This window comes from Strix uralensis, chromosome 16 (assembly GCF_047716275.1).
Source record: "Strix uralensis isolate ZFMK-TIS-50842 chromosome 16, bStrUra1, whole genome shotgun sequence".
NCBI classification, from domain to species: Eukaryota; Metazoa; Chordata; class Aves; order Strigiformes; family Strigidae; genus Strix; species Strix uralensis.
The window spans coordinates 1,825,254-1,853,190 of NC_133987.1; the positions used below are offsets into that span (position 1 = coordinate 1,825,254).

At 43.1% G+C, this 27,937-nt stretch overlaps 1 protein-coding gene across 28 annotated transcripts in view; it reads right to left on the reverse strand.

Annotated features, from left to right (window-relative positions):
• MAPK8IP3 (mitogen-activated protein kinase 8 interacting protein 3) overlaps positions 1-27,937 on the reverse strand; it is a 76,369-nt gene that overhangs the window by 15,068 nt on the left and 33,364 nt on the right. For 9 of the 28 annotated variants that reach the window (XM_074886592.1, XM_074886607.1, XM_074886591.1 and 6 more), the window contains 13 exons: positions 25,268-25,514; positions 22,181-22,283; positions 19,402-19,520; positions 15,225-15,236; positions 13,834-13,851; positions 11,428-11,485; positions 10,309-10,461; positions 8,659-8,740; positions 6,728-6,879; positions 6,056-6,112; positions 5,405-5,575; positions 2,067-2,193; positions 1,122-1,217 (listed from right to left, as the gene is read on the reverse strand). In XM_074886592.1, the coding sequence (XP_074742693.1) occupies positions 1,122-1,217; positions 2,067-2,193; positions 5,405-5,575; positions 6,056-6,112; positions 6,728-6,879; positions 8,659-8,740; positions 10,309-10,461; positions 11,428-11,485; positions 13,834-13,851; positions 15,225-15,236; positions 19,402-19,520; positions 22,181-22,283; positions 25,268-25,514 (1,395 nt within the window). Of the gene's footprint in view, positions 1-1,121; positions 1,218-2,066; positions 2,194-5,404; positions 5,576-6,055; positions 6,113-6,727; positions 6,880-8,658; positions 8,741-10,308; positions 10,462-11,427; positions 11,486-13,833; positions 13,852-15,224; positions 15,237-19,401; positions 19,521-22,180; positions 22,284-25,267; positions 25,515-25,723; positions 27,926-27,937 lie in introns of those variants that run through there. The other 19 variants (XM_074886609.1, XM_074886600.1, XM_074886608.1 and 16 more) reach the window with 12 other exon arrangements.

Sequence of the window (27,937 nt, forward strand, 5' to 3'; positions counted from 1 at the left end):
TACAATAAGCATGACTGCTGAACTAAAACTGACAGTGACTGCTTGATGGAGGATACACATTCAGTGCACTCCTCTTCCCTAGCCCCCCTCCCACACCTTGCACTCTTCTGCTTCCTCACACACTCCTTTTCCCAAAAACCAGTGTTTGATCTTAGAGAGCTATTTAAAGAACTAAGACAGCAAAAAATGAAGTAAAAAGAAAAAAAGTAAAAGGGAAAAAAATATGCTCATTTATCTCCCTATGTAACAAGTGTAGAGTGAAAGAAGCACACTGCATATTTTCTGAAATCAAATTTAGCTAACCTCCTATGAGCTATTTCTAGACAGTTTTTTAGGAGAATGCTGGGAACGGGCCTACAGAAACAAATACTGGATTTATCCAAAATCATAAAAGAAAGATGCTGAGCAGAATATTATCCAAAGATCATGCCAATCGTCTAGAAACAACTAACAGCATATGAATTTTCTTACAACTTAAACATCAGAATGACATCTAAAAATCAGCTCTGAATGAAGTTAATGAGAAACTGCCTACTTCAAAACAATCAGAGCGGATAAATGTGCTACCTGCAGAGAGATGACTGTCTATTCTCAACCGTAATTCTACTCAAAATATTCTAATATTGATAGACACAGCTTCACAAAAATCTGCTCTGCATAATATTGTCCTGTTACCAGTGAATCCTGGTCAACAATGGAATCTAAAAGACTGATGAAATGCATTTTTACCTTTCACCTGCTCATTTTCATGGATTTTTATACTGTTCTATATTATACCCTAATGGGTCTTAGCAAAAGCCTTCTAAGCATAAAATCTTGCTGATATTATATAAGAGGTGTCTCAAAAAAGCGTAAGATGTAAGACAGAAGCATGGGACCTGGCAAACAGAATCAGCTGAGAATTCCATCCTCATAAGAGAGGACATTTTCCCTACTTTCTAGTACTTCTCCCTATGTACACTAGAAACCACTATTCAAAAAAAAAAAAGGCAGAAAATAGAATTTGGAATATAGAATGTACAGAAAACAGACTGTTGTCAAAATTGCACATGTAGCAGCCAAATTCTTTGCTTATTCCATGTCCCCTTCCTGGACTGGAATGGTATGCAGAGACAATGTACCTTCATGGTTGGGTCCTTCTCTACTAGTGGGCGGCAGTAGACAGGCACAGGGACGTTCTTCATGCGAGTGTCTTCCTGACCACCATTGGGACTCAGCTGGGGAGGAAGAGAAGATGAAGAAAGACAGTACAAAGCTGTAAACACCAGGCTATGGTAAGAGAGATGTAACCAATGTGGCAGAACCAAACTTACTAGCCTCAGAGATGGGTGCTGCTGAGGCTTCCATCTCACAGCTTGTATGAAACAGAGTCCCTACAGGGATGGAAGCAGCCTGCCCAAGAGACTGCCTCTCTCACCATGATACGGTGCCCCAGCTATGGACAACAGAGGCTATATGCTGCACTGCTGATGGAGAAAGGGTTGGTAACAGGTGCTCCCTGCAAATAAGTTATAACACTGGCATTCCCTTTCAGCATGGCCTGAAATTCACCCACTTTCAAGCCACACTGCAAGACTCCTTTCCTTCTGGTCTTTGACCAGTTAAATGAGTCATAGGCCAAGAAATAAGGCTGATGACATTTGGTTTTGTATTACTGCTGGGGAGAAGTGGGAGCAAAGTGCACTGCATTTGATTTTTACACTGAACAGCTGGTAAAGTTCTCAGAGTGTACATGAAATATGTAACGTTCAAGCCCAATTATAATAACAAAGGAAATAAAAAAGTACTGTGCTCTGGACAAAGAAGATTAATTACTTTTGGTTTAGGGTAGGTTCTTTCAGCACCTTCGTGCAGAGGAACGCCCCCTCCATTGACTTCAGCAGAGATAGAGAAAACATGAATTTGATCTGTGCCTACAAATATTATAGAAATAAAACATGCATATGATACCTCTAAATGAAACACTTAAGGACTAAGGCTAAGGACACCAGTGGAAGAGTTAGGTCTTCACTGGTTTCACTGTGAGGGATGATGTCCCTTTGGCCTGTCCAGAGAGTGGCCCCTACCTGTTTGTACTTGGCAGGGAGGCTCCAGCCACAGGCCTGTAATCGCCCGTCATCGTTCCGCACGTGCTCCCGGACCTGGCGGTACTGCTCCCGCTTCTGCTCGCGACGTGCTGAGGACGTACAGTCACTGAGGAGAGAAGCAGCAGCGTTACTTCTCAAACTATGGTTAGAAACAGAAGCTGAAGATTAAATAAGTGTCACCGTAACAGGGGGACAAAACACAGAGCACACCAAATCCATCTTTGAGAACAGATGCAGGAAATCGGAGACAGAAGAACTCTGTTAAGAAGCAGACACAGGCATCCCTAATCTCTAACTTGCAGTTACCAGAACGATGTGGCAGGCCAAATCATTGTCATCTCCACTTCTATGCTCCAAGAGCCCTTCAGAAACAGGGAATCAACTTTCCATAAGACCTATGAATCTACTGAGATTATACCAATTTTTCCTTAGCTGTTACAATTTACTGATATACGGTCTCCATCAGGAAGGCATTTTGAGTTCTTCCCCTCTTCATTAACCACCCACTGCAGGAGAGTATCAGGTTCAAGACCATCTAAGGAACCTGAAAGTGCACAAGACCATGGGACCTAATGAGATGCATCCACAGGTCCCAAAGGAACTGGTAGATGAAGTGACTAAACCACTACTCATCATATCTGAGAAGTTGTGGCAGTCCAGTGAAGTTCCCCCTGACTGGAAAAGGGATAGCATAATCCCCATTTTTAAACAGGGAAAAAAGGAAGACCCAGGGAACTACAGGCCAGTCTCACCTCTGTGCCTGGCAAGATCATGAAGCTGATCCTCCTGGAAACTGTGCTAGGGCACATGGAAAATAAGGATGTGATTGGTGATGTCCAACACGGCTTCACTAAGGGCAAATCATGCCCAACAAATTTGGTGGCCTTCTACAACGGGGTTACAGCACTGGTGGATAAAGGAAGAGCAACTGGCATCATCTACCTGGACTTGTACAAAGCATTTGACATTGTCCCACACGACATCCTTGTCTCTAAATTGGAGAGACATGGATTTGATGGATGGACCACTCAGTGGGTAAGGGATTGGCTGGATGGTTGCACTCAAAGAGTTGCAGTCAACGGCTCAATGTCCAAGTGGAGAGTGGTGACAAGTGGTGTCCTTAGGGGTCGGTACTGGGACCAGTGCTATTTAACATCTTTGCTGGCAACATGGACAGTGGGATCGAGGCACCCTCAGCAAGTTCACTGACAACACTGAGCTGTGTGGTGCGGGGACACACTGGAGGGAAGGGATGTGCCATCCAGAGGGACCTGGACAGGCTGGAGAGGTGGGATGTGCCAACCTCATGGACTTCAACAAGGCCAAGGGCAAGGTCCTGCCCATGGGTCGGGGCAATCCCAAGCACAAATCCAGGCTGGGCAAAGAGTGGATTGAGAGCAACCCCAAGGAGAAGGACTTGGGGGTAGCAGTGGATGAACATGAGCCAGCAATGTGTGCTCACAGCCCAGAAAGCCAACGGTGTGCTGGGCTGCATCCAGAGCAGTGTGGGCGGCTGGGGGGGGGGGGGGGGGGGGGGGGGATGATTCTCCCCCTCTGCTCTGCTCTCCTGAGACCCCCCTGCAGTGCTGTGTCCAGCTCTGGGGGCACCAACATCAGAAGGACACGGACCTGTTCAAGCCGGTCCAGAGGAGGCCACGAAGATGATCAGGGGCTGGAGCACCCCCCTGTGAGGACAGGCTGAGAGAGTTGGGGGGGTTCAGCTGGAGAAGAGAAGGCTCTGGGGAGACCTTAGAGTGGCCTCCCAGGACTTAAAGGGGCTACAGGAAAGGGGGGAGGGACTCTTGATCAGGGGGTATAGTGATAGGATGAGGGGTAACAGTTTTAAACTGAAAGAGGCAGATTTACATTAGATATAAGGAAGAAATTCTCCCCTGTGAGGGTGGTGAGGCCCTGGCACAGGTTGCCCAGAGAAGCTGTGGCTGCCCCCTCCCTGGAAGGGTTCAAGGCCAGGTTGGACGGGGCTTTGGGCAACCTGGGCTAGTGGAAGGTGTCCCTGCCCAGGGCAGGGGGGTTGGAACTAGATGGTTTTTAAGGTCCCTTCCAACTGAAATCATTGTGTGATTCTATGATTATAGTCAACTATTTATTTTTCTGTCCATTTTAAAGCTTTCTCTGCTGACAACGAAAATATGCACTAACTGCTGTTGCAACTGCTGGTTTCAACAGAACAACTTCAGCTTTGCACTGGCAAAGGTTAAAAGAAAAACTGATCTGTGAGCTCTTAAGATGTTTTAATATAAACAAAGGCTGTTTGAATATCAGTTCCAGTTCTCAACAGGTTTTTAAAGTATCATTCCAAGGTACAAACAACATCAGCAAAAAAAATCCAATCCAAAACAAAAACCCCTATACACAACATACACTACGACATATAAACAAAACCAACTCCCTGCTAAAACAAAATACTTCCCTACACATGCTTCCTCCCCTGGGGAGAGGATGAGAGAATAACCAGCTTCTGACAGCAGTTAGTCACACTGTTTAATGCACTGCTGCAACGCACTCAGACACCACACAATGACTATGATATTGTAATCAGTTAAAAAAAAAAACAGAATAAAGGCAGTGAGTATCTATAAAATATAAATTTACCCTTCTGAAGACATTCTTTCTTCTGATCTAGTGTTTTTCTGACAATCCTCCTTATTGCAGAAGTTATAATACTTTACCAACACATTCTCCAAAGTCCTTCCACAAAACCTTACCAATATGAAACTGTACAACCTTGTAACGGTACCATGAATTCTGAAGTCAAGTAAAACACAGAAGAGTTTTCTCCCTCATGTCAGAGACATAAAGAATAGGGAGAAGACTCTTCAGTAGCAACACACGGTTAAGATTAAAACCAACTATTGTAACCTAAATGTACTGCTGAGAGAACTCTTTGTCTTCATTTAAACTCACCAACAGGGTTGGGCAAGACAATCCATCCTGCTGCCCCACTGCTGCCATCACACTCTACCACAAAAGCCCTACTTCATTCTGTCACACGGTCTGCAAATGTGAGTGCAGAACTAGGGATGAGGCCAACTCAAGTCTACAGTGGTCCCTGCTGAGATGAACCATCATGGCCTAGAAAGCCACGGCAGCAATATCTTTGGGAGGACAAAGTTTGCTGAGCCCCTCCACGTGATAACTGATGAGTAAAAGATCAGGGAGATAAACCACAAGAGACAGAAACATATTAACACCACCCAGACTTTTTTTTTTAAAGCGGAAAAGAGCTTCTTTTAAGAAAAGCTGCTATTTGGGAGAGCTGCAGGGGGACCTGGCTTGGCACACAGCACACAACTCACTCTTCAGGGAAGAACTCCAGGGTGCGGCTGCTGGAGGAGATCTGGCACATGGTGTGACTGCGACGCTGGCTGAACCCTGCTGTGGTTGGAGACTTGTAGTGGATGTTCACAGATGGGTAGGTCCTCTTTGCTGGTGGGGGGCTTGAGGAAGAGCTGAACAGACGGCTGAAGCTAGGGTCAGAAAAAGGCCAACAAATAAGAAAAAAGGTGCCTGGGGAGACAACACAGCATAGATTCACAACAGGGGAAGCAAGAGGTACGCAATCAAGGGCTGCAAGCCCTTCAGGAAAACTGTCCTACTTCAAACACAGAGCTAAGTCCTCAGTTTGATTGACATAAGGTGTTTTTAGCTTCCAGAAACAGATACCTTCTGAAAACAGCCCTTTATTAAAACAGATTGTGAGTGTATGTATGTTTCCATTCCAGGATATTCAAGTTCTTTTTCAGCTTGTAAAACAAGAACAATGCGGATGTTCAGCTCTCAGTTTAATTTCACTAAGGACAACGGAAACCCTTGAAGGCAGAAGGGTTCAGCTAATAACATTTTAGCTGACTTTTCATTAATGTCAGAGTCTATTAAGTTGTTGTCTAAAGTAGAAATGGCAACACTTCCCCTTTTCTTAATCCTACACAAACCACCAAAGAACTTACAACTGCCAAATGGTGGATTTCTTCTTCTCCTGCACGGATGGGTGCTCACGGGAAGCTCTGAGGACAAACACATCAGAAGCAAATTAATTTCAGCATCTCTTACCCAAGTTTCTGTCAACCAGCAGGCCATTTCCATCAAGGAAGCGATGTCAAAATTCAGAATTCATTCTAACATGCTTCAAAAGCACAACAGAGGAAGTGACAGGCACTGGTCTTTAATGTAAGCACACCCAACCTCTCAATGTTGACATGAAGTGCAAGTAAGTGTGTTCAATAGAAGTTTTATCAACTCCCTGCAACATGATCATTGCCACAGTACTAGTTTGGTAACTACACACCCCAGCATTATATTCACTTCGAGCCATAGCCTTTAGAATTCATTAATTAGAAGCAACCCTCTTCCCTAAAGCTTCTCCTAGCTTAATGAGCACACAAGAAACAAGCAAGACAAACAACTGCCCAGTGTCTCCAAGTAAGTATGGCAATACGATATTTGTAATACAGGTTCAGGAATAAAAGAGAAAGAATTAGGTACTAGGAGAGAAGCATCTCCAGTTTGGACAAGTTACAGCACTTCTCCACACATATCTTGGTAGGGGTTCCATTGACCACAAGGTCAAACGTGGCCAGGTTCTGTCCTAAATAGGAATGTTCACCAACACCCAGTCTCACCTGATCATCTCTGTCCACCTGACAGCCTCCTGGAGCTCCATCAACCTCTCTTTGTACTGATTCCGCTCCATCAGAACCCGGGCCATTTCCACACGGGTGAAGCGGCGGCGCTGAGCTATAGGAATGTTGTCCTGCAGGGGGGAGGAGCACTGCTTCAGCCAACAAAAGATGGAAGGGGATTGATGTTAGTACAGGGTGAGTCAGGAGACAGAAAAGACATATTTGTTAGTTCTCCTCCTGTTCTGTTTGATTACCCCTTGATTTCCTCATATGAGGTGCTAATCCTAGACAAGTGAGGTCCAAACTATGTCCCACGGACCTCTGGGGTGTTCTGCAAACCCATGGAAATTAGAATCAGAACCACCGCCAATTGCCTCTACTTCAGCCAAATTGAAAACCCCACCCAGGCTGCTATTGCCAGCAAGGTGCTTTGATAGTCTGCAAGGAATTATGGGAACTGGCAGTGGTCCGTTGGTCCACAAGTTTGGAAAACAGAATTTTAGTTCATTAGCAAAGCCAGTCACAAGCAGCAGGGAGCACCATGTAATGCCATCCATCTCCTCAAGAGGACTAGGAAGGAGTGTTCTGTTAGTACACACTGATAAAGGTGTGGGGCACAAGAAACTAAAGAAAGGCCTTTTCCTCTTTGGTGACACAACTTGGCCTTCCCATGAGGGCACATGCGGCTTTGGGTTAGGAGGCAGTAGGAGTAAGAGTTTGTTTGTCTCTTTTGAGGAGTGGAAAATGAGAACATGGCTAAGTTGGGGAAAATATCTGCCCAAAAAGAAATCATAAGGATTTGGGGAACTCATTACTAGGAAGTGACACTGGGTTTGCCTAGACTGTGGCAATTCCCAAGCTCAGCCTGGCTGGTGAGCACTGCTGAGAGCTGGAAGAGCACAAATTAACCAAATCCCTCTCCAGCCTCCCTGGACTTGGAATAAAGCTGTATGACCAGTCAAAACAAGAAGAGTATAAGCAAAAAGGAACATTTTTAAATTTCAAAAAACAAACCTCCTGTCAGTTCAGCTTAAAAGAAATCCAGCCCTCTTCAGCATTTCACAAGCACAACTTGAAAATGTTCCAATCTACCTGAATTCTCAACAGACCAAGTTCACCCCAGTTAAGTCAAGAAAATTAGGCTAGAATTGAACCTGCTCCAATAGCTTTCAAAAAGTAAGAACACAGTAACATTGAAAAGAAGCGTATCTAATTCTCTGTCCTAGCAGTGTGACGTTTACAAGGAAAATCCCTGCTAGCACTTTGGTTTGCCTTTTTTTTTTGGTTACAGTTGGTCTTTGTTGAAAAGCTTCTACCTCAGCCAAAACACTTCGAAGCCCATGAGCCTTCTCTGCCTGTTCCCTGTAACAGGCAGTACTGGTTTATGTAACAGAAGCAATGAGAAAAGCAATGGTGCAATATTGAGATTACAGAACTAGTAAAGGAAGGCAGTTACTGCTGCAAAGCTGTCTGTATAACCTGGATTTCACTGCACAATGTTCTCCTGGCTTACAGCTTCCCTGCCGACGTGGAGAAAAGCTCTTCTGGAGAAGCCTGACTATCACAAGACCCTGAGTGAAACCACACTGCACAATAGACTTTAATTCAAAACTGGGGAGAACCAGATGCAATGGGAAGGTGCAGAGCAGGGCACTTCTCTAGCACTGTTCTGCAGAAACCACATCGTGCACAGTACTGCCGCTGTGTCAGCTGCTGATCTTTGTCCCCCTACGGTTCGAAAGTCGTATGAAGAAGTACTCTCACAGCATCTATTAGCAATGCTCACCCGCAGCAACCTGCAGTTCATCAGCTCTGCCCTCATCATTAACAAAGGCAGACCAATCTGCATCTCAGGGCTCACATCTATGAAGTAATATAGAGTAAGTATATAAACCCCCTTTCCCCGCAGGCATTTTAGTAATGTAATATACCAATTCTGTACAGAGATAGCTGCTTACATCCTCCACCTCCTCTTTGGGTTCTCGTCGGGCAACAATCGCTTCAGATTTCACTCTAGGAAACAGGAAAAAAAGGCATCAAACCAGCAAATGATACCATGGCTGGCCCTGAGGTGTTTTGAGAGGAGAACCACCTATGGGAAGCTCTGTCTGCATGCAGCACAAGGAAACATTTTCAAACTGTGCAAATTATGAGATGCTTCTCTGGTATTTTTCCCCCTCTCTTGCAGCATGTTACTCTGTACAGCTTCACTGATATCACCCCATTCCTTTGGAACATTTGATGTAAGCACCAAAATACTGACCACTGGAACAGTCCAGCCCATTTCTCTTTCAGAGCCATAATCTATGTTCAAATGTCTGATGAGATCTTAACCATGGGAAAACTGAGCCACTATCAGCAGCGAAAACACTGGCTGAAGTTCTTCTTCTGGGCTGCTTGTGTTTGCAATGCAGTGAAAAAAGCTCAGTTTGCCATAATGGTAAAAAACAGAACACCAAATTCATGTTAATAAAAAACTTGGAATTATTTAACTGAGTGCTTCTAATTTCTTTAAACTCCATACTGAGGTGCAGTCGTGCAGTCTTTTTTGAATTACAAGCACTTTTATTAACAGCAAAGACACCGTGGGAAAAAAATGCTGTCTCCATCTCCTAAAAAGACACGCTTGCCAGTTAAAAGTCCACGTCTCTACTGCATAATACATATTATATACATTATATATGAGACACTCAAAAGGCATTTTAAAAAATCAGACCTATTTCCACTGCTTGTGAGACTACTTTCACTTCAGACACTTTGAACAATGAAGAGACCTGTCTGCATTATTCTTGGTGATTCTGTGCTCAGCTTACAGAGGCAACCTTCCAGATTCCAGCTGCAAAATAAACACTGTCCTCTGAATTGAGATGCCACAGTGCAATGTACAGCTAGTCCAAATGTAATTATGTTGCTTTGTGTCCCATGGGGTATCTTGAGTTTTATGGATGTGAAACCATCAGAGGCTTTGCTAGGCATTCAGGCTTCGATTTCTCTAGTTTGAGTGGAAAATAGGAAGTGGGATCTCTACAAATGTTACCTTTATAGGACTTTAGAATCTCTTCTGCCTCTTCTTCTCATTCTTAATATGAACAACGAAACAATTAACAATACTGCCATTTAAATATTGTTTGTGGGAATCTGTATTAGCTCTTTCATTAAATGAATGGGCATTCATTCCTCTCAGTGCTGTCTTGGCTGCTGCAAGGATCAAGCTCTTGAGAGTTTCCTTCAAAACTACTGGTTTTGAAATTCCCTTTTTTGTTGTTTTTTTTTAAATTGCAAATTGAAACTCTGAACGCTTCAATTCAGGGAACCTGGATTTTCAGTGGCTGCTGCAGAATCCCAGACCTGGGGAAGAAAATCCTGCAGGTTTTCTAAGGTTCAATAATCCATTTCAATCCAATAAAAACAACGTAACACTAAAAATACTTCAGCCACCTACCATCAGCCTTGAAGTACTCTGTAAGGTACCTCTGAATTCCAATGCTAACCTCCATGAGGGAAACAGTAAAACTAACAGGGGAGGTGGGTTTATCACTTGTGTCCTCCCAGCTCCCTGGGACAGGGTGTGAATCACTCACCTTTTCAGCTCCTCCTCCAGCTCCTTGACTCTGGTTTCCATTTTGGCTTTGGCCTGCTTTGTTGCTTCAAGCTCTCCCTTCAGCACTTCTTGCTCTCCAGACAGCTGGTCCACCTTGGCAATCAAATCATTCTTCACAACGTTCAAAGCATTTCTTAAAGGTGTGAAAGGGACAATAAGCAAAAATGCCCAAAACCAGCAGCTGTCCATAAGAGAGACCTGAAACTAAAGTCACAGGCACTACAAGGAGAGTTGAAACAAGTATATTTAAACAATTCAGTCCAGCTATAACTCATGGAAAATTAGATTTTGGCAAGAAGGAGCTGCTGAAGAACACAGAAATCACCATCATTGGTCAGGGTGAAGTTTGTCAAGTCCTGGATCCTGACTCACAGACCAGTATCTCCTCAAGAAGAGGGCAGAATACTGCAGAAAGCAGGTGTAGGGTAACCTATCACCTGAATAAGGTTCAAATCTATTCTTAACAAAATGAAGATCTGAAACACACCTTTCAGAACTGCTGTTACCTGCAATTGTGCATAACTGTGGATGATGGTGATACAAATAAGCATTTCCAATCAGCTCTGAAATAGCTTAAAATCTTTAAAATCATCAGGTTCCTATCATAGTAAGTTCTCCAACTCTCCCCTGGGAGTACTTTGCCTTCCTCTTCCTGGCTGCTTAGCTTTAGTATCTGGTTTGCCAGCCCTTCTCAAAAAAGTAAGTCCGTTACATTGTCTGCTTCTCCTTTATTATTAAAAAAACCCTTTTCTTTTCCAATAGCAAACCTTGCAAATAAAAACTTATAAACAGCAATATTCTCACAAAGGCTCAGACCCACATCCAGATTCCCATTGAAGTTAATTAAAAGCTTTGGATCAGACCCTACCAGCACATGCCCAGAGACTTCACCCAAGTGCCTGCAGAACGTAAACAGTTAGGAAAGTCTCTCAGAAGAGCAATTCCTCTTCTACAACTGAAGAAACAACAAGTATTCAAGAGAACCTATTAGATAAATAAGCAAGCCCCCAGGAGGCAGGAGTTCGGGCCAAGACCTACTTCAGGACAGCATCTCATTTATAAGTAGGCAGGCAGTTCAGAGCACACAACAGTTCCTTACTTGGTCTCCAGTAGCTGTGAGTTCTCCAACAGCAGATTCCCCACTTCTTTGCCCATTCCTGAAAAGAAAAGCCAGGCAGTTTTCACCTGCTCTCCTAGGAATATGAAGCTTGTGTGGCACTGCCTGACTCATGCTTGAGGAAAAGAAATCACTTTTGTTAGGCTTCCCTAGGCTTCTGTGTTCTGCTGTGGAGAGTGGAGTACCTCTTGCTGAAAGACCATGCAGCACAAGTAAAGACACCCACGTGTCCTGTGAAGAGCCCAAATGCAGACCTAGCTTCTTACCCCAACTTTCACAGACTCCCTTGATAGGAACAGAGAGGAGAGCTTCACTAATGCCAATTAGGGGAAGTCAAGACAGTAACTCCTGGTTCAGCCATGAGCTACTGCAACCATTTTTTACCATCACTCATATGGAAAGAAGGTAGAAGTTCATGGGGTTTTCACAGAGGACAGCAGAACACTGTCCAAACTGCTGGCCAGATCTGCACATCAATGATTTTCTTTCTTTCTTAGTATAAGCCAAATTTTCTGTTTCTCAATGCAGTTTTGGGATCATGGTTGTGACCAGTTCAGTTCCCATTATCAGCCTCCCACTAGAGCAATTTTAATAGGACTTTACCTTGCCCATATCTCTATCTACCTTTACCAGTTTTCTCACAGATGTTTAAAATCTGAAGTCTCAGTCCCATCACTTAAGACTCACACTCAAGAAAACACCTACATCAGACACACTGCACTTGCACTTGGGCATCACCGTACAATGACTGCAATATGCAGGCTGGGTTGCAAGCACTTTGAAAAATCTGGGGCTGAGAGTGAAGGTCGAATTCAGTATTTCATAAAACCAAATGTAAAGGAATTTAGGGACCAAAAGCACATCTGGATTGTTTGCAGACTCCCAGGGTCAGCTTCAGTCTTCCAGTGGGGAACAGAGGCCACCTGAGAACTAAAGGCAAAGAGGCCTCTCCCTGTCGGGGGACAGTGCTGAGGGCTGCAGCTCATTTCTCACCACAGGTCTCAGAGCATGAAGAAGTCTCACAACCATCAGTGTTTGTGCTGAAGTACTCCTTGTCCTGCCTCTGAACTACCTCTTCCTTTACAGCAAAGACATCAACAGTTTTCATGATCCGTTATTTGCTGATTAATTAATATTTACAATAAATAAAAACAACACAAACTTGAAGTAAATGGAAGTTAGAGAAACATGGTAGCATACAAGAAGTGAGAACACATCACAACACTCCAACATACAGATCCTCTTCCCACAGTTAAATGGGATGAATTTATGATGGCAAAAGCAAATTCCCAGCAAGAATGAGTAAGAAGCAGCATTTTCAAATAACTTTTGAAAAATTAGTGGAGAGATAATTAATCACTTTGATGTTTCAGGCAATGTGATGCTGTGTCAAAGAATACTGCAAACAGCAAAAAAGTGAGAGACACTAACTGCAGTGTAAACTGAAGTGTATTTTTGGTTTGGTAAGGTGAACGACCTGTAGCCCCTTCTTTTGTGGCATGCCCTATGTTGATTGGAAGACCAAGAAGTCATCTGTTTATTAAATGATTTTTTTGTTCCTTTTTAGTTGTTCTACAAATCATCAAATATTTAGCCAGTAAGACATTAATTAAAATGGCACAAGGATGTTACAGGTGCTGAGGGACATCAAGGGGAAGAGTTCATCCTGAGTTTTTTAGACTAAATCTTTTTCCTTCTCATTCGTGAGTCATCTATGCCTCTCTGCAGCTCTTTTTGGGAGAGAAAGAAACTCTGGTGAAGAGGGTGAGCTATCATGCCAAACTAAAAGCCATACAGCGTCCCAACCATCAGTAATCCTCACCACAGCTTCCACCTTATTTGTGTGTGACAAAGTGACAGCCCAATGCTTCAGTCAGGGAGAGGTCTGAAGGGCTAGTCTTGCAATAAAGAAATGGATGAAGCATCCCAGAGCCATAGAATGGACATTGTGAGATAACCTTATGCAGACTGTAATGGGAAAGCCCTGCTCATGGGAAAAAAAAAAAAACCAACCACTGTGGAGTGACTAAAAGGAGATCTCTTCACCCCTTCCTGGTGTGGAGAAAAGGGAAGAGAGGTCTGGACAGCACCCTGTCTAACAGAGCCCATCCTACACTGTCACCTCCCATAGCCAGGCAAATAGTGTGAAGCATCAAAGTGGATAATCAGCTACCAGAAACAGAGGAGAATCCCCAAACCACCACTACTGACCAGCTGCGTCCTGCTTCTTGGAGAGGTGATACCACCATCACAAAAAAACAAACCAAGGTAATGCAAGACATATGGAGGGATGTTGAGTGAATGGAAGAAATTTAGAAAAAAAAAAATGCACATTAAAAAAAAGAAAGAAAGAAAGGAAAAAAAAAAGAAAAAAGGCCTTCGCCTTACCAAAGAAATCATCCCGTACTATGAGAGCCATCCCATACGAGAAAGGGAACAGAAAGAGATGGGGACAAAGGGGAAGAAAGGAAGAGAAAAAAGCAGCCATTAAGTACCAGTCTGTAAATAGCAAACAGAGCAGCTCATCAGCACGTGTACATCTGTGTGTGGTGCTCGCATGTGTAATGCTCAGTGGTAACTTATCTACTTCTTGTTCTGCTACAGCCTGGCCTAACAGGGGTTTACAACTGAGATGTCAGGACAAGTTTGAGATGAGCTCATCTTTCTTCCATCTTCATAATTTCCCCTGGACTACACATCTTTGGGTTTCCTATCCCCACAACAAAGGTAGTTCAACAGACATTATGAACAGGGTGAGGGAAGGACAGGGGTAGGAGGTAAAACAAAAGGGGGAGTGGATATCAAAGCTCTCATCTGGCCTTTTTGTACAGGCCAAAATCCACCTCCATACTCTGACAAACTCCAACACAGCTTCAGCAGGAGGTTTTCTCAGAAAGGACAGTGAAGAAGTGGCTTACAGTGCAAACAGTTTGAGCTAAAAGAAAGGATGATGCCATCCATCCCTTTCGTTTGCAATCTCACAGAGCCAACACCAAGAGGTGTCAGCCAAAGGAACGTGACAGAGCTCATCGCCACACAGCACTACGCTATCGCATCTGTGTAAGTTACCTGCCTTTACTACAGGGAAAACTTCATCAAATTTGTAGTGAAATCAAAAGAGATCCCCTTGACTTCATCTGAAATTGCATCATGTCCCCGGTGCATTTTATGGGAAGGTGCAAACCTTCTGACAACAAGAGTGTGACCCTAAGGCAGTGAGTCTTCTTCACCAAAACAAAAGATAGAGCTTCCACGGAAGACAGAGGGTTTGCCACTCTAATCCATCAAGAAAGTGTCTTTAATGTCACTACAGCTATTCCAGAAGAGGGCCAGTATGCATCAACTAACCCACAGCACCACCACGCACATGGAGGGGTTCCTCAGCACGGTTCGCTGAGAGGACAGTGGCAACCCGATTCAGCCCTGTGCCCACCCGAGCTCCGCTCCAAGCACAGCACCCACCCTGACAGAAAAAAAAGCACTTTGAGCCCCAAGACCTTCAGTGACAGGCCAGAGTAACACAGTGGAGCAAACCTGCAGAAAGCCACACAAGAAAAGCTTATTGAAACGCAGCAGGCGTGTGAACACAGAGCGGGGATGTCCTGCTGCCCAGGGACCCACCGGTGCAAGGCAACCAAGCGAGGCGAAGGTAGGAGAAGTCTGCAAAGCCAACCGTGTTTGGACAAGAGCAGGGGAGTATCACATGTGTATACCACGTCATTCGACCTCAACAAGGGAAAAAGAAACAAGAAAGGAAACTGAGCAGAGGAGATACACACCTGAGAACTCCCCTACGGGCCATGTCCAGCGAAGCACAGAGAGACAAGGGAAAAAAGGAAGTGAAAAAAGGATCAATCAGTGACTGAAACCAACAAAATAAAAATTTTGTTCAAAAGAAATTAACAATGATTCAGCCATTTCAATGTCAAAAGGCATGAAATAGTAAGGACAGGACCTGCCATGACTGTAGATGGCATGACTCTACATACAGGACATAAAAAAAATCAAGGGAAGGTAACCTGTGGTACAACTGCAACCACATGCCTCAGCTACCCTCAGTTTTCCAGACATGAATCTCAGGCAATCACATCTTCCTGGACTGGATAAACCTTTATTTTGTCTTTGTTTTCTCTTTATTTAGTCGTGTACCACCAAATGCAGAACAGCTAGTTCCCACTACCTTCTCATTTCCCCACCTTTGTGATTTTAGCAACTAGATCTTCTGATAATAAACGTGCTCTTCAGTGATACTTCAGCTCGCAAAAGACAATTTGTTGCATTTAAAATTTTTTTTTCTTTTTTACAGTGCAGTGCTGAGACTCAGTTTGATAATCCCATTTCAACTTCTGTACAAAGAACTATACATAGACTTACCGCTAATACAGCTGAATTTCTGTCTTCACCACAAAACCCCCGTTATTTGAAGGGAAGTTTTAATCTCCAAAGCAAACACAACTGGGCATCCTAAAACTGAAAGGAAGGACCTGCCCATAATGCACAACCAAACTGCTAGTGCTTCTTCGAATCCAGAAACTCTTGGGATAGGGAAGAGCAGGAGGAGGGAGAAGGGGAAGCCTACCCAGGATTGTGAGGTAAGAACCTGCGATTAACAAGTGAATACACAGGAAAACAGCCAACTAGCATTTCTAAGGCTGTAGTGAGAAAGAAGGGAATTTGGTCTAAAATTACCACTCCACATTTTTCTCCAGAATACTTCCTATACAGATTCATGTATGTAAAGTTGTACTAGAGGCCGGGGGGGGGGGGGGGGGGGGGGGGGGGGGGGAACCCACATATTTTATTTATTATTTTATATTCAAAAATTGTGATGAAGAGTGCTAATTTTGTACCAAGAAATGTTTGCCACTTTGCAGATATCCAGAAGGAATGAGTGAAATTTTTCATTCAGGAAACAGACTTGTCTGCCAGCTACTGTTCAAGGGTAATTTCTGTAAGATCCTTCTATTTTAAAGTCCTCTTTAATGAGACTTCTCTTTCTTTAAGAAACTGAGTCCAAAAGAAGAGAATATTCTTTGAAGACTGGTTGCCAAGTTTTGAGAGAGACTCGAAGAAGTATTCAAAATTAATTTAGATGGGGTAAACTTCATTGATTCTTTCGATTTACAAAGAGAAGTGAGCTCCAAATATGACCCAGAGAGGGAACTCTTTTGGCTTGTGGATCTTGTTTCTTACATCACGTCCTCCTCTGTGGATCTTCAGACTCAGAGGTACAGCAGGAAGACAGAACAATTATCTAACAAAAAAAGGCAACATTTTGAATAATGTTGACAGATTTGTCAGTACTAAGATCTAGCCTTTTGCTTCCACCCCTATCAGACTTTCTTAGGGCACTCTGTTGCACAAAGCAAAAAAAAAAAAAAAAAAAAAATATCTGGTTTCTTCGTCAGAAACATGACCTCTGAAATCTCTCTCTGTCTTCTTCCCTTTGTACAATCCTGGCAACATGTGTGTTCATTTTAAAGAACACTTTTATGTGGACAAAGTCATAAGCCAGACCTCAACAAAAGGAACATTTCTCGCAGAAACTGACAGAACTACCTGATTTCCTCACAGCCCATCTCTCAGGTTTGAAAAGGAACCAGGAGAAGCCTTCCTATTCTGCTAGCCCTCCGCATGATCACCTGCAGGAGTTCTCCTGCTCTGCTCAAACCAGAAAATTGTCCCAGCACAGGAATGTACACTTCACAAGCCACACTTACATGGGCACTGTTTAACAGTCTCTGTATGCTTTTATTACAGGGGGTAACTGCCAAACAACAGACATCTCGCAACCCAAAATCAATCACTGGTCTTTGGGCAGCCTTATTATGGGAAGAGGTGAAGCACCTTTGACTTTAACTGAAGCTGTGGTGATCAAACTTGCAAGGTTTGGGCAACTAAAATCTTTGGCTCTTTGAAAACAGTCTGCATTTCTCACTGATCACTGAGTCAGACTACAGGGTGATCCAGAGGGGACATGGATTCCCAGAAGGCAGGCTTCCACAAGTGGGAAACAGGTTGTCTGAAGCAGTTCTTACACCAAGCAAATAGTTTTCCTGAATAGTAACTCCTAGCAGCTGACAGTTCCTGATGCCCCAGCCATTCTGGGGAGAGAAGGAAAGCAGCAGCTGGCACAGTGATTAGTGGAAGAGAGCCATATAATCAACCATCCTTAGATAAGGAAGCACCTGAAGACCAAGATAAAATAGATGGGCAATGGCAAGATTGTCAGCTTTGATTCTGCTCGGAAGAGTTCCCAACAACGTATGGGGTCCGGCTACTCAAAATTCATTCCACAGCAGGTAGGTGAAGCTTCAACCATCACATGTACTTCCTTTTGTCATCTTCACTTTAAGCAGGAGTCCCAGCACTTCTGCAATGACTAACATCCAGGTGATTCTCAAACCTGGAAATCTTGCTTTTCCTTTTAAATTCTTAATTTTGTAAGTATCTGCACATCGGGGCTCCAATTGCAGGCAGAGAAAGCCTGTGCATTCATCCTGAATCTTCTGTGGATGTTTTTCGTCTGGCAATCTCGAATTTGAGGTGAAACAATAGATGTTTTAGCACTTCAGGCAATGGTCATCAATCCATGCACAAGAGCTCCCTTGCATGTTGCAGGGCTAGCACCATGCTTCTAAAAAAAGAAACCACACCTCTCCATATCAAAAAGGTATTGCAAGTGTTCTGATGATAGTCGGGATCTTGTTTCTACATTCTGGTCACTCTATTGCCTGTAATAGCAACACTTTCGCAGATATATTGTCTCAGATAAAGTAAGAAGTATTGTATTAACCTTCTTTCCAGTCTTCACACTGTCATGGTCAAGTCTTTGGTGAATAGGGTAAAGTGTATCCTCTGCAGAAACATACCCCTTTAGAGGGTCCTGATACAAGACTCATATTGAGAGCTGATACAAGTATCTCCCTAATTTAATTTCTGCAAAGGTGAGCTGCTGCAAATCTGTGACATGATTCAGCTCATCCTGTTCTGGACATAAATACAGAACCAAACTTACAAGCCCATCCATAAGCAGCTCTTACATCAGTAATCACCAGAAAGGAAATGTACACTTTCAGATCAGACCTCTTGCTACTAAAACCATAAAAGGCATATTGTTGGAGCCCTCATGTCTTCTAAGGTTCCCTTAAATCAAGCAGTAAACCAGAAAGTGAGCTACACAGTTACAGACTTTGTCACTTGCCTGTGTTGTCTGAGTATGCAAAGACCACTCATATTGTCCTGATTCAGGAAAACAGTCAGCAGGACTTAAGAACTTGATTAAATTCTGTCATCAGTTAAGATCTAGATACTAAAGAGTCCCACACCAAAAAGTATGGCAAGGGCTCAGACTGCCACCTGAGGCAAAGCTGCTTCTCTGACTGCTTCAAAGTCCTCGTCAGGAATGTGGAATACAGCCAGACTTCAGGTATTACAAACTCCTTCAAAATCAGCCTAAAAAGTGAATTACTACATCTCTTAGACTGACTATTAAAGGGTAAAAACTGCAATGCAGATCACAATATTTCCATACTATTCAAACTTCAAAAACTTAACAAAAGGAGTTACTTTCTTGCAAATTTTAAACAAACTCTTTATTCCAAATGAAATTGTTAGTGTGTAAAGTTACTGGGTGGGGGAAATTTTGGGGAGGAAGCAGAAGGAACAAATTTTGTCTTTGAACTGTTTGTGTGGGAGAATCCTATAGAAAAGCAACTTACACACATAAAGACAACCCAAATAAAAGCTACCCGACAGTTTAAGTTATTTTCTACATAAGCATTACTGTACTGCAGGTACATATTTCGGTCACATAATGTCTCAAATTCCATGCCATTTTTTAAAAAGCTAAACATCCAAGTTCTGAAAAAAAAAAAGATAATCTAAGGGCTTCTAGAAGCTTAATATAGTTGTCATTGTACCAGAGAAAAGAGAATGGTTCTGAACAAGATTTACCTAGCAGATCTGCTCCTTCATCAACATCTCCAATAACCTCGGACCCTGCTGTGGAAAGTTCATGATACAGAGAGTCTGTGTTGATGCCAAATGCTTTGTTCACAATCCCCTGTGTTGGGCTGTTGTTGGAAGAAAAAAAAATAAGGACTCTTGTTACTTGGCAACATTTAAACTAGAACATTCCTCTCTGAAATACTGAGCATCCCAGGCCATTGCAAACAAAACCCTGAGAGCACATTCCACCTGTTCGCCATGGGCTGATTCAGGGTATATACTGAGTCAAGAAAAAAAAGCACATTTTATTCCCCATATCAAGGACAAGTACCTATCAAGCACAACCTCAAAGCTCACGCAGCTGACTTCCTTTTAAATCATAATAGTTAATGACTATGCAATAACTGATAGAAAAATTTCATCTCACAGAAGCTCTCAGCTCTGGCTTTTTAGACTCTGCAAGGATTCCCACATTCCTGTCAATTTAGATAGCAGCCTTAAGACAGCAGTAAGATCAGATAAGGACTCAAATGCTGAAAACAGCAATGGTCTTTTTTTCTTCACCAACTAGTAAGTGAAATCAGCCTGAGGGTAAGTTTCTTTTTTGGGTGAGTCTGTGTGCTGAAATGCTTCTTCACATATCAGCAAAATGTATTTCATTAAAGGTAAATCAAAGTTAATATTTTCTAATCATATCATACAGGAGCACATTTCCACATCTTAATGGTTTTGGTACCATCAAGAATCTTCTTGTGTTTCTTGACAGTCTCAAGGCTCAAACAGAAAATAGCTGTTACAGGAGGTGAGGGTGAGGCAACCTCTGGGATTGTTGTTGCCTGCTCTAAAAAATGGTCTTAATGTGGGTATAAACACTTTTAAGTGCCCTGCCTTGTATGAGGGGAATCAGCCAGCATGCAGAAAGGCTGGGCAACTTTTCCAGCAGTCTAACAGAAAGGTCAGTACCACTGACCTTGAGATTATCTCAAGTTGGGTGGCTTCATTCTCAGATAAATCAAGTCTCAGTGATAAAGTCTGGAGGTTACAAATGGGGTGGGGTAGCTGCCTCCCTTACTGCAGAGTTACAGCACATTGCAGAGAAAAGGAAAAAAAATACGGGTTTTTTTTTAATTACAGAGAAATTACAGCTACCCAGACATCTGAGAGAATTGATGAGTTACAAATGGGTGCTCTGACTGCACCAGAAGTCATCAGTTCAGGCAGTCTAATGGCCAGCATAACTGACAAGAAGCAACCAGCACTCAGCATCTGACCTGAAGACCTGAATCAGCTGGAATCTACCTCTTCAACACTCAACTTTCAGAATCTGTGTATATCAAAAGCATTCTGCTTTTAAAGCAGCAAGCACACTGTTCAACAGCTTGAGTCAGCCTGTGTCTCCTGGAGCTTTCAGTGTCACTACCTGGATCAGAGATCACTGCCTGAAGAGCCCCCAGCACAGCAATCCTCTCCACTCCTTTCTTTTCCTTGGCTTTGACCAATTTTCGATCTGATCTCATCAGTCACTTCTGACTTCCCCACACAGAGCTGTTCCAGCTACCCACATTCCTCCTGCATCTGACCTTAAAAACTGCCCATGCCTCCTACATATTCTGAGGGGAGCTTAACTGTGTGTGGCTTCACAGTTGAGAGACACATCTGTTATTGCTGTTCATCCTCTTCCCGATGAGGGTGCTCAACAGGGCAAATCCCATCCAGATTTGGACTGTGAGAAAATCTTGCCTTGACTTTGTCAGGGTATGATCTTCTGCATACCTGCAAGAGCTAGGGGGTTATTTTTGCTGCTGTGGCGCCAAATTACCCACTGGATGAGGGTAAAAATTAATGAATCCTGTAAAATTAACCACCTGACCTTAGCAGAAATGAATCAAGGTAGCTAGCCTAATAATTCTAGACTAATACATGCCTCACAGAAATATGGTGTCAAAATTAATAGCCTTTAGGGAGCCTCCTATTTAGCACAAAATGAGTGACAGGAACAAGAGCAGCAGAGTAGTTCAGTAAAAATCTGCTAATTCAGAGAACTCTGTGGAGGCCCTGAGTGCACTGATGGGTTAAAACTGCTCTAAGCAGCCTCACCTGGGACCCACACCCACCCACTGGTCCAGGGCCTCCCTTTAACCTCATGCCTGTGCCTTCAGTCCTTCTTTACACTGTAGATGTACCTGTCTTCAGCCCTGTCTCCTGCTGCTCATGGGTAGCACCAGGACCCAATTCATCCCCTTGCCTTGTCTGGGGCTGCTGATGGAGCTCATTATCAGTGGTCTGCCCTCTCTGCTCAGAACCTGCAGGACTGGGATCACTGGGATTACTCCTGCTTGTCCTCCCTCGTGGAGCAGCCCTGCTCCTGATCTTCAAATACTTGAAAAAATTAAAACTGAAAAAAGCTTGAGGTTTCAAAATTGAATTCAGAACTGAGCTCTTATTAGACAAATGCATCTTTTCCCTCTTCCTGTTAGTTTAAGCCCATGTCTTCTTTGCCTGTCTTAAACTTCCTGTTGCTCCACCTCTCCGTCCTCCCCGATCCAGCAAGGCAAACAAGCCCAGTTCTGGGTCAACTGGACAGATCCTTCTGCAGATTACCCACAGACATCTCCCTTCTCTGGAGAACCCAAAGAAGGTCAGAACCCCTCATAGTCACACTAGGCAGAACATACAGACTTTCTTGAACAGCTGCATCTTGAACTCAGTGTGAGCCACAGCATCCATTCCTCACTCCTGATAAAACCAAGCAAAAGAGCACACAGTGAAAAGTCACAATCGATACCTGTTACCAGTGCGTTCCAGCCGGGGGTCTTGACACATATCCAGCTCTGGAGTAGAGTCTATGATGTCCTGAACATCGGACCATTCATCACTGCTGCCCATTCCTAGGTAAGACAATACATATGATCTATAGGATCAGGATTTCACAGGATGCTGTTCCTTTCACAGCTTTAAATGCTGAGGTTTCAAAACTTTACAGTGTTGTGTTCAAAGTCTTAAAATAGGAACAGAAAGTGGCTGATCATCTAGAGTCACAAATGCACCAGTGCTGGGAAGGTGCCTTCAACTGCAGAGCAGGAAGACCATAGGCATTCCCTCGCCCCCACCATACCACAGTGTCACCAAGGTTATTGGCCTGAATCCTCACTAAAATGTGATAACCAGAAATACTTCATCCAATAAAATAAATTCCAAATAAACTTTTTATCTCTCAGTAAAAACTCTTCAATCACCATGCAGCTTTAGCTGAGATCAAAGACAACAAAAGTGATTTTCTGGATAGCTTCATAGAGATTGCTGTAGTTATGAATTAGCACTATTTAGTTTTAATAGAAATAATTTTTCCATACCAATTCTCAAATCTGCAACTGGTTTATAAACCATTACAGTGAAATTTCACTTGAAAAACCAATCCATGAAATCTACTCTGGTTTCTGTAAAATCTACAGCCTGAAGCCAATATTTGAAGGAACTTCCTCCTCTTGACAAGTCACATTTCTTGGACACCAAACTGTTCAAAAGCTCAGACGTGCACCTATTCTAAACAAGCAATATGAACACAGTGCCTGTTCACACAAGAAATTCTTGAAGGATTAAAGACCTAATTTGTAAACTATATTAGTTCCTCAGCAATGCTAGATGTGAAATTTTTGACCTTTCCAAACTGCCTCAGTAGCCAAAAATACAAAGCCCATGACAACTTGAGTGTTGATTTTATTCTTTTAGGCTGGCATTGTGCACCAGCTGGCAACAAATGCCATGTTTGAAGACAAAGCATGATGTGTATCTGTTGCCAAAGTAGGCATCCCTACACCAGTGGTTCTCAAGCTCACAGAAACAGAAGCTTCCTTTTCTTTATTTTTTCAAGCTGGGAAGCTTTTCTGCAAATACCTTTGAGTACCTTTTTTTGGTAGTTCATCTCTAAGGCATTTGCATCACTGAGAGACATTTGAATTACAGATGCATAAATGCATAATTAAAATTCAAGTATCTGTGTTTCTGCTCAGCATGGAGATCTGGTTTTGCGTTACGCGTGAGAACTAGCTGAAAGGTTGAATATGCAGAGCATAGGAAAGATACAACTATCTGCCTTGACCAGACTCCACAAAATGATACTTCCACCAAGGAGAAAGAAGCTTTCACATGTACGATGACATCTGAGTTGCACATATACAGAAGAAAGCAGACTTTGACCCAAGAAAGCTTGTAAACAAGCTTGTAAAGCAGCAACTGTAAAAATAAGGGTAAGTATTTATAGGTCATTCAAAATACTGACATCCGTGCTCAATTTCTCGGATACCAATGCTTGTACTGACTTGCCTTGGCCAGGATCACTGAACAGACCACAATTTAATAGTTGGTTATGCAGAAGCCATACGTTTTTATGGAGAACTACACTAGTTTCTGGCACATTGACATCTGTGACCCTGGAACCCCCTCAGCTGCTAATATGAATACAGAATGGCACTTAGTCACAGCAATTCTCATTCAAATCCTACAACAAAAGATGTTAACGTGTTGTTTATAGTCTTAATTTGTTAGGAATCAGCTTGTGAATGTTAGCAGAGGAATTTCTTCTGTATTACTTAGGAAAAAAGATGGTTCAGATGCTAACCTCAGAGAGCTAGGCTCATGCCTGTGCTCCTGCACAGATTTTCCTTATGATCTTTAACCAAGCAACAAGCGATAGGACAAGAGGTAATGGCCTCAAATTGCTCCAGGGAAGGTTTAGACTGGACATTAGGAAGCATTTCTTTACAGAACGTGTGGTTAGGGTGGTTAGGCGTTGGAATGGGCTGCCCAGGGAGGTGGTGGAGTCCCCATGCCTGGAGGCTTTAAGAGTAAAGTTGACTTAGCGCTGAGGGATCTGGTGTAGTTGGGAACTGTCGGTGTTAGGTCAGTGGTTGGACTGGAGGATCTTCAAGGTCTTTTCCAACCTAGACAATTCTGTGATTCTGTGATCTTCGGCTAGTTCTACAGTCCTTTCGTATATAAGTTCATGACCTGTAAAACAGGCCACTTCTCCCTTCTGAAAGCTTCTGCAAATCTAAATGCAATACAGGCTGGGAGTTGCTCAGACACTACCTTGGATTAGCTACATGAAAAAGCACAGAAAGGGGCTTTTATCATGTTATTGCACCACTTTCTTTATTTAAACAGCATGGTGCTAAAGGCTTAGGTGATGGCTTTCCTGACAAGAAATCATTAATTCAAATTACTAAAGGACTCCAAGGAAGTGGAGAGAAAACAACTATAACTTCCAAAGATTTGGGGGGTTTCTTGTATGAGAAATAAACTAAAAGAAAATAGCTTATTTAGCTGAGAAAAACAGCTGGATATAATTGCTGTTTTTAAACACATCAAGGTGTGGATAAACACACAGAACAGAAAATAATTATTTCATCTGACTGACAAATCTGGCATATGAACAACTGGATATAAAATACTTATGAACAGAAGTCCAGAAAGAAAACTAAGTGGAAGCTTTTAACTATCACATTGATGAGGTCCAGAAACAGCTTTCCAAAAGCTAGGTTAGACTCAGATGGGACTTGACTGTTCATGAAGGAGGTTCTATGACATGCATGAATGCAACTGCAGGGGACTGAAGTCAATAACCTATTTTCATCCTGTATATTTGTGAAACCATTTGTATTACCAACATTTTTGAAACTTGCTACCCAGAAAACTGCTAACACCCAATTTGCACTCTCTCATTCACGTATCCCTGTAAGTAAGACCACCTCAAATTCTATGCTTATGAAGCTGATTACCCCTCAGTCTCCCAGCTTCTTCCTGTAACAGAGGGACACAAGCACTGGGAAGTCAATTACTTTAATGACCAAGTACCCAAGCTCCAGCTTCATACCTATGCTGACATTCCTCATCTCCTGCGTGACCTGGACTTCCATGTTCCGGCTGTTCCGCTTTTCTCGTGCCCTCTTATTGCTCTTGGTCGTGCCATTATATTCGCTGATGGGCTGGATGCTCTCGTTCAAGGGTGTGACAGCAGCAGAGGGCACAGATGACGTGGGAGTGTTGGACTTGGTTCCAGTGGTACTCGGTGTGGCAGCTGCTGAGGACTGCCCAGATTCGGACATTTCATCTTGGGGGCACTATGGCAATTCCAGGGTGAGGGAAGAACAAAAAGGGAAAAGCACAGCTATATATTTCAATTAATCTCCCATTTGTTGGTGTATGGCTGCCTTAAAACATTATGGAGAATGAGTCTTGCTCGCTGTACCAGCGCTTGCCAGTGACAGCAGGCACTGCAACCACAATGAAGCAGTGAGTTCTCGTGCTGAACTCAGCAAGCAAATCCCACCTGTGAAAGGACTGGTATCCTTTCTCCTTTACTACTAAACACTGTTCTTCACAAGTCACATCAGTATGTGATTCATTGTCATGCATCTCAGGAGAGGTGGCCTTATCGTACGTGAAAAGCACCCGCAGCTCACACTGACTATAGCGGAAGCTGAAGGGCTTTGGCACTTGTGTAAGCCAGGCCAGCATTTCCCAAGACTGGAAGGCAACATGGATACTGCCTGGGAAGGATCTGAAGTGGCCTCTGACAGTAATGACATCATCCAAGACCTGTAAGCCATCAACACAACCTGGATGAGAGAACAGCCAAGTGGTTTTGACACTAAACTGCAGAAGCAAAGCGGATACCAAGCTAGGATGGTGTGACCTCGCCAGCGCAGGAGACCTGTGTCCCCACACCACCTTGCGCAGAAGCTAGCCAGGCATGGGTCCAGACTGACAGCACAGGAGAAACACGTGTGCTCTCCCCACTTTCAAATGACAGGACAACATGAATTCAAAAATCTGAAGCTGACAAATTTAACTTAGGAGATGGATTCCCAGTGTGACATGCACACAAATGGCTCTGTTTTACAGACATGACAGCCCCATTTCTTGTAATACCACCTCTTGAAAAACATGGGAGCCTTTCAAGGCTCTGTCAGAATTTTATACTGTGACCCTTGTTTGTCAGCTAAAGCACCCCTGCTTCACAGTCAGCCAATCAACGTCTTGACCAATGCTGTGATCACTCCCAGACCCAAATGAGATCTCCCCATTCTTCACGGCAGCCCACTCTAATTACTGCCTGCAGGGAGATGACAAAATTAATGTTGAGAGTTATATGTGATAATGAGTTGCAACTGGGTGCAGTGACACTCAGCATCTGCACATCCAATCTCAGCTTTAATCTTTACTACTTGCCTCTCCCCTCCCGTGCAAGTACTAGAAAGATCCTGATTCTGCTCAGAGGCTGCTCTGAGCCTCCCAACCTTGGAGCTGTGACGCTGTTTCACTTCACTGATGTGGAAGTCTCATTCTCTTGTTCTAATAATAACTTCACAACATGACAAAAATCAAAATGGGATGAGAGAGAAGACTGATAAAAATGGTGACTTAACCCTTTGCAGCCATATTTTTTTAAAAATCTGGAATCTTAAGATCTTCCTTTAATTAGACTGGCCTCTGTATGTTTATCTTAAAATACCCTGCGGTACACTGCACTGTGAAAGTCAAAGGTTTTACAGTGCATCTGTGCATTCATATTGGAAATTAAGATATTTTAAAACTCCATTACCTTTAAATATGATCCACATTTTGTACATAGTTTCTGCATTGTCAGTCCAAACAGCACCCACATTCCCACATGGACATTCAGATCATCTCCCTGCACATTTACTGATTTTAGCATCAAGACTGAGATGGGGACTTTGCACTTAGGATGCTACATGTGAAAACCACACTTCCCACCTCTACTTCATATCCTGTTTCAGGAGATACTTTCCTAATATGTAAAGAGAAAAAAAACCAAACCGGGTTTCTGAGAACAAATATGATCCAGTAAGCCTTGTACTACTTCAGCTGCAGTTTGCTTGCTGTGCTTTCTAATGTACAAAGGGACAGAGAGTATCGAGTATAAAGTGCAACCATAAAACATCTTTCCCCAAACAAAAACTCCTGTTGGATGAAAGGATTCAGAGATGTTCTTGTACCCACTGTAAGTCCGTAAGCATAACCAAAGTCCATGAGCATCTTAGCACTGTAAGAGACACCCAGGTGGGTCCACATTTCACTCCTTGTTCTTAGGAACTAGATGTCATTCAGAACCCCTGAATCATCAGTGTCTATAGGGCAATATATTTGTATCAGAAATACCCTGTAACTTCTTGTTTATTGACATAATCTGCCCCACTCAGAACACATCAGTGAGTAATTACCCTGGTCTTTCACTTACTCTTTGATTATACATCCAAGTTTTATATTTACCTAGCAAACATACTTTATCAACCTACCAGCCTGCGTTGGAGAAATTCCTCCCAAATATAAATACTACTACAGTGCTCCTCTTCACAGTCCAGAAGCTCTATTAATCTTTGCTGGTATCTTCCTTCTATTGTCCTGAGTGCTTTGTTAATGCTAAGTATTCCACTACGTGTACAGCTCTCCTCTACAGCATAGGAGGCATTCTCCATCACCCATACCTCACCCAAAGAATACTCTCCACAACCACCACTTA